The 11,924-nt window shown below is 39.8% G+C and overlaps 1 protein-coding gene across 1 annotated transcript; it reads left to right on the top strand.

Moving 5' to 3' along the window:
• The first annotated feature begins 3,838 nt into the window (after positions 1–3,838).
• On the top strand, positions 3,839–9,766 carry LOC311501115 (CMP-N-acetylneuraminate-beta-galactosamide-alpha-2,3-sialyltransferase 1-like). Its single transcript, XM_084562781.1, has 7 exons — positions 3,839–3,896; positions 4,272–4,543; positions 4,638–4,834; positions 4,928–5,107; positions 6,711–6,756; positions 6,836–6,955; positions 7,773–9,766. Exons 2-7 carry the CDS (start codon positions 4,316–4,318, stop codon positions 7,938–7,940), a joined length of 939 nt encoding a protein of 312 aa, XP_084418907.1. The 5' UTR covers positions 3,839–3,896; positions 4,272–4,315; the 3' UTR covers positions 7,941–9,766.
• Positions 9,767–11,924: the final 2,158 nt, after the last annotated feature.

Below are 11,924 nucleotides of genomic sequence, written 5' to 3'. Positions count from 1 at the left end.
ATTCTTTCCAGATTTTAAGAATATCAGATAGTTGATAGTACGGTTTGTGTATTTAACCACAAATGTGTTTGACGTGAGAGCAGTGATTAGAAGGAAATGTAACAATGAAAATGTTGTTTAAAATTTTTAAGTTTAATAAAATTCTGTGATGAAGGGAATTTGTCGTTTTTGTTGTTCAGTCCTTATAGACCAAGCATCAACTACGTAGCACTTCATTTACTTGACTGTTCCACTTTGTAAAATAGTGTATTTAACATTTTATGGTCATAGCCAAAACATAGTCAGTACACGTTTAATTTAATAAGGTAACAGAAGTCTTAATAAAAATATGTATGTGTATATGTATTTAAATATACGTAAAACACTTTATGACTTCATCTAAATTATATTTAGAATGTGTTAACCACATAATTCTATTAAATTCCAAGTATATTTCCTAAGCATTATACCTATATTGACATGTATCTTAAAAGTGGAGCAAAATGAACTTGATGTTGAACCAAGCACATTTATAAAAAGTGTACTTAAATGCATTTAAGTGTATCATAATGATGTCTCAAAATAGTACAGTCAAGTACCCTTATTACAACTTATTTATATATTAAGTATCTCTTATGACATAACATCAGCATATAAGTGCATTTCTAGTACAGCAAAAATAGTACTTTTCAACTTTAGTACATTTACAAGCAGTGGACATGGCGGTAGACTTAAGTATATTTCAGTGTACTTTTTTTTTTTTTTTTAGCTAGGGTATTCAATAGTTGACGTGACTGACAGATCTTTTTCTACTTCTACTGTTGAAATCAATGGAACTGTGCTCCAAATTACCAAACAAAATAGAAAAATAGTCTGGTGTCTGGTGACTACAACATATTGAGCCATGCTTTGTAAAAATGCAATACACTCTTGATTTTTCACACAGAAAACATAGTCTGAGGAATTCAAAAGTGCTCCATGTGTTTTTCCTTTTCTTAACTGAATTCCCCCTATTAAAAATATGGTTGCACAGGTGCGCTTGCTTGTTCCACTTTTTAGATCACCGATAACACGCCCCTTTGTATTACAATACGCAGAGCCGGCCCAAGCCTCAATGGGGCCCTAAGCAAAATTTGATTTTGGGGCCCACTATTTCTGCCAATAATATTGATTGTTGATCATTCACACACCTACTACAGTATAAACTTATTACGCCTGACATGTCTTTACACATTTAAGGGGGTGGCCTAGGTAATAACATAAATAATACCAATGCAACAATACAAATCTCCAAAGTACTTTAACAGTGCTCCTGGGGAAGTTTCACATTACGAGTTGATGTAAAAAATAACAACAAAAAAATAATATGTTTATTTTGCTCACATAAATAACCAAGCTCTGCAGCAAACAATTTGAGCAACATATCTGCCTATCAGCCTGATCCAAAAACATATTGCTAGCACTGCGCTTGCTAGCAAACAGATGACCATCAAATATTAGCAATAACTTTGTTTTGAAGCCAAAAAGAAAAAAAGGGGGAATTATACCCTGAGAATCAACTCGAAGTTAAAGCTCAGACACAAATACAAAATAGGCCAGTTGAAAGATAAATCTCTCTCGTTTTAAACTAGCTAGATATTAGCCTATGTTATTAACTGCTACACAAATCTCTTTGATTAACATTCCATGACATGCAAACATACCTTTATCTTGGCGTAAAGGTACGCCAAGATAAGCAGGAGGTACACATTACCGGTATAGCGGAGCTTTGACATAGAACGGCAGTAAGAATCACTAGGCCTACATCAGCAGCAACACTATTTTTTTTTAAAATTTTGTTTTATTTCATTTTTACAATAATATATCTTTGATCATACAGAAAGCATCACTCATGCATGCAAAAAATAAAAAATATTTTTTTTTTTTGTTGATTGCTCTTTGGGGCCCCCTACTGGCCGCGGGGCCCTAAGCAGGTGCTTAGTTCGCTTATGCCTTGGGCCGGCTCTGACAATACGAACAGTGCTGAGCAGTGCCGCAGATGGCGAGCCACGCTTTGAGACGGCTAACAGCCATTTGTCTCTGAGTGTGGGTAACAGTGCCAACTTTTAAGTGGACAGAGTAACACTTTTCAGTGACATTTGAAGACACTCTAATTACTGTTAAAATTCTGTGCAATACCGAGAGCCTATCTGGCAATGGAAAAACATTAAGCTTTATCAAAATGTTGCATTGTAACTGACGGTTATTTGCTTTACTGCACAAAGCTTGTTCCTCTATCTTCACTCTTTACTTTGGCAATAGGATAAGCCTCAGTGATTTTGCTGACATTCTGCAACATGACAAGTGCTGATTCCTCAAGGGGCTCACAAGCTGAAGAGGCTTTGAAAATGATTGTAGATGTAGAGTATGCTTTAAACCTTTCAATGTCCTTTATTTCACTGTGTTTTCTGATGCAAGACCGCCTTAGAAATAAGACATGTAAACGTCTGCGTGGTGCATGGACGTTACTTTATTGCGCCGGATCAGCTCCAGAAGCAAACACAAGCTGGTGGCAAATTTAATTCTGAGATTGGAAGCTGCTGTGAATCTGGGGGGTCTGTGGTGTTTCTGTGAGGGCAGCGCCATCTCTTGGTGATGCCTTATCATTTGTCACAGTGGACATTCCTTATGTGTGTTTGATTTGTCCAGTGACGACCATGCGTATGGTTGGACATTTTTATTTATTTGTTTCATCAAAACTACAGAATTCTACGGAGAAAATAACTGATAAAGACTGAGGAAACTGATGTGTGTGTTTCCCCCCTCATTGTCACGTTTTCGATTTTGTCCTATCAATTTCTCTCTCTCTCTTTATATAGAGATATAAATATAGATATAGATGTAGATATCCCATATACATACACATATATGGGATCTAATTGGATATATATATTAAAATTAATTCATTTATGTATTTTTTGTTCCATTGCCTTTGGCGCACAGGAACACTTCCAGCTCCGTTAACCACACACACGCAATGGAATATGTTTTCAATATTCCAAATTATAATATGCCTGCACGATTAGTATAATACTGGTAGTATATTCCCATATATTTTTTTTAACTCACCAGCTCATAAATATCACGTTTTTACGCTTGGAGACGTTGCGCACCTGCTGCGTCTTGTCCGTCAGCGGGGGAGCTATGAAGCACAGGACCGAACACTTCCATCCGTCCATTACTATCTGACGTGCTGGTTTGTTTGATTACATCCATTATAATCAAAGTCTTTAAGTTGCCGTTAAAGCGCACCGCTTTAAATTCCATATTACGCATATCCTTCCCTAATTTGTTTTGTTCTTAATTATTTCAAACTGGAGCCAGTGTTGATCAGCGTCTTAGTCAACTTCATCCTTTGCTCTATGACTGCTTATTATAGCACCACAAGTCCTTATCATGTCCCCCGGTGCTGGTCAAACTCAGCCTGCCCCTTTAGCCGCGGGAAGGAGTCAGAATATTTTTCTCCTCTCTTTCAGCATTTGTACGCTCACATTTTTTTTCTTACTTTGGCTGGATTTTATAAACAAATAAATGGGATCTAGTTGGAGACCAATTCTTTTTACTAGTGGACAAAGGAAAAAGAAAAAAATTAAAATCCGTTCAAAGTTTTCTTCTAAGGACACATTTATTCAAGATATAACCATATAATGGAGAAATACAACAACACCTGGGCAGAACATTGTTGTTCTTCAGTTGTGTTGCTGCCAACAAACCCCACCCCTCCACACCTGCAGCACAGGTGCAGGCCACCAATCACATTCTCGAAAAACAAATCCTTGTAGGGTTTATATGGAGCCATCAGATGCCAGTTTAACCAATAGTCAATACTGCCACACTTATAAAGTGCTAATTGGACCAGAAACGCATTTACTCATCAGGTAAGGGATAAAATTAATTGTATTGCTTTTTGAAATATGTTATTTATATTTTATTACCTATCAGCTTAATACATTGGTTTATGTTTGACACTTAATGCCATATTATTTCATCTTCTTTCTCTTTCTATTCTTTTTTCTCTTCTTCGTTTTCTTCACCATCTTCTTATCATTATTACTGTTCTATATTAATATTATTATTACTTCATCATCTTCCTCTTTTCTCATTTTCATCTTCTTTCTGACTACAGACTTACAGACTGTAAAGATGACTTCATATACATGGATTATATGTGTCCTTCCTTTTCTGAACCAGTGACGGTTATTTCCTCAGTTCTTGCTCACTGTGTAAATTTCCTGTACCCTTTGTCGTCACAGACCGGAGCCGTTTCCCTGACCACAAGCGTCACACATCCAGAATTATGCCAAAGTGGAAGTTGATCATTTTAGTCCTGTGCTTCACAGGCATTCTTGTGTTTTTAAGAGGACTCACTGAGTTCAATTTTCAGTTCACTGTTGACGATCGAAACCTCTGTGACACCTGTTTATCCCCAAACAATCGGCTGTGCTCGCACCCTATAAAACCCCCCGTTGAGCCGCTTTTGTCTGCGAACCACAACCTCTCGGAGGATGATTTCAAATGGTGGAAGGTAAGGACAGAGTTCCTCTGCGTTGTTTAAGTCAGTGGATGGAAATGCGCCTGGATGCCAGTCCAGATAAACAGTCTGCATCTGTCTCCACCAGCTCTTACAGTATGAAAGACGAGACTACGACAAATATAACCAAACAGTGAACAGCCTGTTCCAGATATTCCCAACCACCCCAGGGCTTATAAAGCCCAGCAGTGGCGGCTGCAAGACCTGTGCTGTGGTGGGAAATTCTGGTAACTTGAAGGGATCACGTAATGGACGTCTGATAGATTTCCATGATTATGTAATCAGGTAAATATTCACCAAGAAGAAAATCATATTTAAACTTGGGCCTCTTCTTAAAAAGATATCCAGCAGTGAAATGATTCCCCCTGTGCTGTTCAGAATTAACAGAGGTCGCACTGAAGGCTACGAAGAAGATGTTGGGACCAGAACAACTCATCGTGTCGTATATCCAGAGAGTGCTGTGGATTTAGACAACAACACTCACCTTGTGTTGGCTCCATTCAAGATACAGGATATAGAGTGGCTCATACTGGCCATGACGACTGGATTTCATGGAACGTGAGTCCCCTTCTTTTCAGGTTTTCATTTTAGACTGTATTAAATTATATGTATAAGTGAGCTGTCCCAGTTTTCAATAAGGTGTGTTTTATGTAATGCGGTAAACAGGGCATCACAACAGGGACAATAATATGAATGAATAGAGATAATATATGTGCTAAACATAATTCAACGCATTATTAAAACTCAGTAACGGAGGCAGTAGAGTGGCAAGTAACCAGACACCTAAAAGAATTTCCTCAAGGGAATAGATCGTCCTGCGTGTCATTCTGTGTCATTCTGTGTCATTCTGCGTGACAAGGGAAACCAAGTTAGAGGGCTTAGCCCGTGCTTACAGATGCTGAGTCATGATGCAAAACTACAATTCCACTTCAATCAGATTAGCTGTGTTGGATTACAACACAGGAGCAATTCCTGTTGGACGAGCTAGGACCAGAGCTAGACACACTTGTTATTTTAATCCTGACGGTGGTCACGGTTTAGTTTCTTGGGTTTCTGTTTATTGTATTTCGTTAAGTTCTTGATTTCCTGTCATGTGTTTTCCCTTTTGAATAGGTCATTGGTTTCACCATGTCTTGTTTCTTGATTTGCTTCGCCTGTGTCTCGTCACCCCTCTGTTCCTCGTGTGTGTGTCTATATAGCCCTGCCTTCCCCTTTGTTGCTTGTCATGTCATACTGTTTGTTTGCCAAGTTCGTGTGTTTTGTGCCATAGTTTTTTCATGTTTTCCATGCCATAGTTTTTCCATGTCTTGTTCTAATTTTTTCATAGTTTTTTGGTTAGTGTTTTGGTTTTTGGATATCCTGCCTCATCAGCAGCGCTTTTGTTTTTTTTGGTCTTTTTTTAAAATAATTTTTTTGTCTACTCCGGCCTCTGCCTTCAAAGTCCTGCGTTTGGGTCCTAAACCTCCATTCCCGCTACCCCCAACGTGAACAATCCCCTACTGTCAAGACTAGACTAGCACTAAGCTATTTAGTGTTATTAATATTCACCATTATGTGCTTCCATTTGTCATTCTCTCCCACCTCTAATCAGTTTGAATTTGGCACCGTTGTCGTGCTCATATACTTTAAAAAGTCAGGCGGACGTAATGCAATTGAGATGGCAGAACTGTGTCAGGTGGGGTTCCCCTTTGGGAGGACTTCTACTGTCATTCAAAACATAGCACATTACCGCAGTTGCCTGCAGTCTCTTGACACGTTGCGCCTCTCCTTGCAATGCACCATTTATATCCAAAGCAAACCAGCATGTTAGGCAGCGAGTCCGCCTGTTGTCCATTTCTGGTGTGAAACCATGACCTTTAATTCACGTTCCCCCAGGTACAGTAGAAAACAATAAGCTGCTTGTAATCTTCAGTTGAACAAGCTTCCCTGTCAGAAGTCAGGGGGAGTTAAAGCGGGGGAGGACATGGGTGAAATAATGAATGAACTGTCCTTGGAAAAAACGCGGATGGTTATGTATGTTGCTGTAGAGTTTCACATAAAATACATTATGCAAATTAGAATCTCCTTGAATAGGCCCACAGGTCACATCTGTGTGATGAGCTTTTGGATGGTGTGTCAAGGGCTAGTATTTGAATTTGTCATTTCATGCTGTCCCCAACAGGTCCTACGCGGCAGTCAAATCAAAGATAGTAGCCAACAAGGATTTGGTGAGTACCATTAAGCGCTTCACCGCCTGCAAAGGCAGCGACCTGTGTGAGTTTAAAGGCCGATTCTGATTGTCAACAGGTGATGGTGATCAACCCGGCTTTCATAAGATACGCTCACGACACGTGGCTGGGAAAGAAGGGCCGGTATCCATCCACTGGCTTTATAACTGTGGCTCTTGCACTGAACATTTGCCATGAGGTAAGTTCAGTCTTTGAAATGGAGCTGCCTTTACGAAGTTGAAAAAGTTCTTGGTTTCTGAATAAGTAATCCAAGGTGAGCAGCTCAATATGTTTGTCACATAAAACAAAGGCAAATGGACTTAGCACTCAGATATGCTGTGACCTGCATGAATCTTCATTCAGACATAAGGTTTTGAGGTGCTTTACACGTCAATGCACAGTGGCTTCTGTTCTTGTCAGGGAGGGTATAACCCATGTTCAACAACCACTACTTGTGCTGTGTGGCTGAGGATTGGCACAGGCAAACTCATTTGCATGAGTTTGCCTGTGCCTTCACTTGGCTGTCACACCATATAAAGGCTTTAAACCGCCTTTGAATCCTCCCCTCACCCAAGTAAACAGCAGAAAATTAGGTCAACTGACAATGAACATGTGTGTACGCTGTCCATCTTAAGCTACAGCAGGTTTCCACCATCTCATCTCGCGCAACTTTTTAAAACACTTTGTCGCCACTAATAGATCAAGAACAAGATGGAGAAAAATCATATATATATTTTATTTATGTGTTTGAATTACTGTGACGTAACTATTCCTCATTGTTTCACAGAGATCTGATGTTTTTGTCTTTTGCTACCTTTGATTTTTATTTTTTTCCAGAGTGCACTTTATTTGCAAAATCATTTCACTGAACATTCCTCCACCTCGAGGATCACATCATTCGATCATTGTTTTGGCTGTTGTGCGCGTATTGATTGGAAAAGCGAACACTTGTATAGCAAGCTTTTATACATTATGCAGTTTTATTGGCTGTTATATGTTCATTCTCCTTTTCACAGGTTCATGTGTTTGGTTTCGGAGCAGACAGCGATGGAAACTGGAGCCATTACTGGGAGGAACTCAAGGACAAAAAGTACAAAACTGGAATACATCCGGGACAAGTGGAGTATGACATTATCCAGCAATTAGACAAGGAAAAACACCTCACGTTTTACAGAGGGTGGTGAATTCCTTTTCCAGAAGTGAAAGCAGCCAGGCTCTTGTACGCTTACGCAGAAAAATGAGACTACTGCTTTCATTGGGACAACGCTACGGTCCCCCAGAGAGTGGAAGGAGGAAAGAAGAGATGAAGAGCTAGCTACACTATCCACTGTTAAAAAATACCAATGTGCCTGCTAAAATTTTTTTTTTTTTTTTTTTTTACGAAAATGTTAAAATATGACTTAGGCAGTTATGCTATGAGGCTAACGATACGATGGTTGCACTGTTTTTTGGCATGTTAATGAAGCAGGTTCTGTGAAGACAATACTGAAGAGAAATTTTTGAAGGTCCAGACTATTTATTTATTCTTTTAAATGTAGGAGGTGACTGGGCTGTATGAAGTTTGTACGAAATGGAGGATTTTCTCATGTACGGTTACAGGGTATCAAATAATATACTGTAAGTTTATATTTATTTTTGAAGGGATTTACGTTCACATTTTTGAAGAGAATTTGCTCCTCTGTAGGAGAAAGGGTTTGTGTAATGATGAGGAATTGTTTATAGGAGCTTGTCAAAGGTACTGTAATTAACTCATGTGGTATGGTCACACTTACAGTTTTGTCTCCACCCAAATCTCAACAAGACATCTATATACCTCATCCATATACCTCAATACCATGTACACAAAACATGAAATACAGCATAATCCTCTCAATCCTCAAGCACAGAAACCTTTAATTGCTGTTTTCTCTTTTCTACTTGGAACACTTTTCTTTGTGACGTGTTTTATTCTTCTGCGTCTTGCCGGTGGGACATATTTTTATGTAAATCACTTTAACTAAACTAAAAGCTACATCACTAACGTTGGTATAGATGATAAACGGGACGGAGTGGAATGTCGGGTTCAGTGGCTTTGTCTCAAAGTTATCATTTGTCAGTGTATTACATGTTTTATTTACATACATATTTTGTAATGAATGTTGAATTTTGGTGATTACTTACAGGAGAAAAAAACAGTCAACAAGATCTTTTTCTCATGAAGTAGCCTTTTGTTTTGTTTTTTGTTCTTTGTTTCTATGGACTCATTTTCTCGTGTCAACTGGCATGGCATTAGGGCTGAACGATTAATTGCATTTGCGATAATATCGCAATATGATAAAACGCTATTTTCTAACCGCAACTTGCGCGATTACAAGTTGGTCACGTGACGCGAGCGATGCGGATGATAAGCTTCTGACCTGGACGATGTCTCAGAGCGGCGCGTGCACCCACGACAGTCGGCTTGTTTACATGTAATCTGCTACTGCTAGTTTTTTTGCAACATGGATGAATATTTGTCCGACTCTGAGGTTGTGGACGAACCATAACGGTAGCAAATTACTGGTAAACAAGCCGACCGTAGCGGGTGCGCGCGCCGCTCAGAGATGACATCATCCAGGTCAAAAGACATCATCCGGGGTCTGTAGGTCAATCTACAGAACAGAACCCGGATGATGTTAACACGTAACTCCGGACTCAATGGGGAATAGCACTAGCGTATCATGACAAAGTATTGGCGGAATGAAGGAGTTTCGCTGCAGATAATGCGTTATTTAGAGGCTGCGTCTCAATGCCCTGACCACTCCCGCTGATCTAATTATCTCCTGAACAAGTGCAAATGAAACAAAAGTGTTATTGGTGAGTAAACGATGATATTTTATGCTAGAAATAAGGTCCAGGTTGTAAAAAAACGGTAGTGGCAAAGCCACAGATGTTTCTGTAATGAGCAGTTAAATAAAAATGTAATTTATTTCAAGACATACATCTTTTAATTTAATTCTAACAAATAGGCCCAGCCTATGGGAAAGAACATTTCACACTAAATGTATCTAATATTGTGTTGTTCATATTTAAATCATTCATTATGTTTTGTTGGGAAAAAAAAGAGGATAAAATAAAAAATAAATAAAAAATCGCATATTAAATCGCAATCGCAATATTGGGGGGGAAAAATCGCAATTAGATTATTTTCCCAAATCGTTCAGCCCTACATGGCATGTTATTTACATGTGCCAGGCTGGTTTATAGCAAATGGACAATTCATGTGGGCTGTGCACTAACAGTTCAACTGTAGATTTATTGTGGTGGCAAGGTGAATAAATCCGTCAGTAACCAAGACCTAAGGCCTTGTTTCTTTACATTCAGTGTAATTGTATTTATATAGCGTCAGATACGATCCATCTTTAGCTCAAGGCGCCTTCCAGAAACCAGAGGCTGAAGACCCTCAGAGAAACAGGACCTTTGAACAGGAGTAAGCCTTGAGCAGATACACCCAGCAGACTTGCAGGGACATGTCAGCTTGAGACGAGTCGGGTGGAGACACAAACTGAAGAAGGAGATGGAGCAGAAGAAAACAGCTGAAGCAGATGAACAGATGAAGTGTATCAATGCTAAGGCAAACTGTACATGCAGGATATAAACAATGTACAAGCACGATTCTTCTGATGCATGATTATTCAGACAGTCCAATGCTCAAAACGCACAAAGTTACAGGTAGAAAAAGGACAGAGGCATGGAGTAATGTCAGTGATAATAGCAGTTGTCTTATAGGAAAGTTAGCTAGCACAATATACGAATATACTGTATATCATACACAGATCAGCCACAACATTAAAACCACTGACAGGAGAAGTAAATAACATGCCTTTATGCCAGATCGGTGTATGTAAGTGGGAAGATTACTGTCATTGTCAATTTATCTATCAAGTATATATGTTGACCAAATGCCAGAATAAAAATTTGTTTTAAAAAAGAGATTTAAAATCTGAGACAGAGAGAGAGAGAGAGAGAGAGAGAGAGAGAGAGAGATGTCCTTTAGTCAGACACTTACTGTAAGTCTGTGTTCTGAAAACTGACAAAAGATTTGAACACTACAAGGGACTGTGAAGACGAAAAAAGAAAAAGTTGTTTTGCAAGCTATTCACGGCATTGTTGTAACTGTCTACTTGCCGCCTGGGCCCTTATATTTATTATTTAACAGAATACATGGAATTTATTTACACTACTCACAATAAGTTAGGGATATTGTGAGAGACTCAGTGGATGTCATACATACGGTGTTTGTTTCACTTCAGAGATTTTTGGGATAGGGAGGCAATTGTATTGGGGTGATAGACACACCTCATTTTGTGTTTTCCACATAATGGTCCCACTGTGTACAGTGTGCCTTACATATTGGGCCCAATACCAAAAAATACTAAAAGACAACCCTTTTCAATGTGGCATCAATTTCAACATTCTGTGGGTATAAAAAGCTGGTATTGTCAGTAAGTCATTCCAAGTTCATCATTCAAACAGCCTTGAACACACGACGTCACTTAACGGACGAGCAGCACCACCTGGCCATAGCGCGCCTTCGGGTCGGTGGCAGGCAGTCAGATGTTGCTCGTGAACTTGGTGTGTCTCAAAGTGTCATCAGCAGACTTGCATCAAGACACAGAACTACTGGCAGAGTTTGTGACAGACCCAGGAGTGGAGCCCCACAAGTGACAGACCGCAACGATGACCAGTACCTAAGGACCTATGCACTCAGACATCGTTATGCAACTGCCACACAGCTGCAGGCCCGTTTACGAGATGTGAGGGGTACTAGGGTTTCCAGACAAACCATTCGCAACCGACTCCACCGCTTTGGCTTGAATGCCAGACGACCGTTGCAGGTGATTCCACTGACACCAAGACATCGCCATGAACGTTTGCAGTGGGCACAAGATCATGTGACCTGGACAATGCAGCAGTGGTCTACCATCCTGTTCACTGATGAGTGTCGGGTCACCTTGCACAGAAATGATGGTCGTCAGCGTTGCTGGAGAAGGCGAGGTGAGCGATATCCCGAGGTCAACATGGTCCCCAGGGTTCGCTTTGGTGGAGGAGGTGCAACAGTCTGGGCAGGCATCACCAGTCAGCGCAAAACAGATTTGGTTATTGTAGATGGCTCAGTCACTGCACATTCTTACCTCAGAGACATCATA

The sequence above is a fragment of the Chelon labrosus genome, assembly GCF_963514085.1.
Source record: "Chelon labrosus genome assembly, chromosome: 16".
Classification (NCBI taxonomy): Eukaryota; Metazoa; Chordata; class Actinopteri; order Mugiliformes; family Mugilidae; genus Chelon; species Chelon labrosus.
The sequence above is the reverse complement of the archived record's forward strand: the minus strand, read 5'-3'. Positions and strand labels throughout refer to the sequence as shown.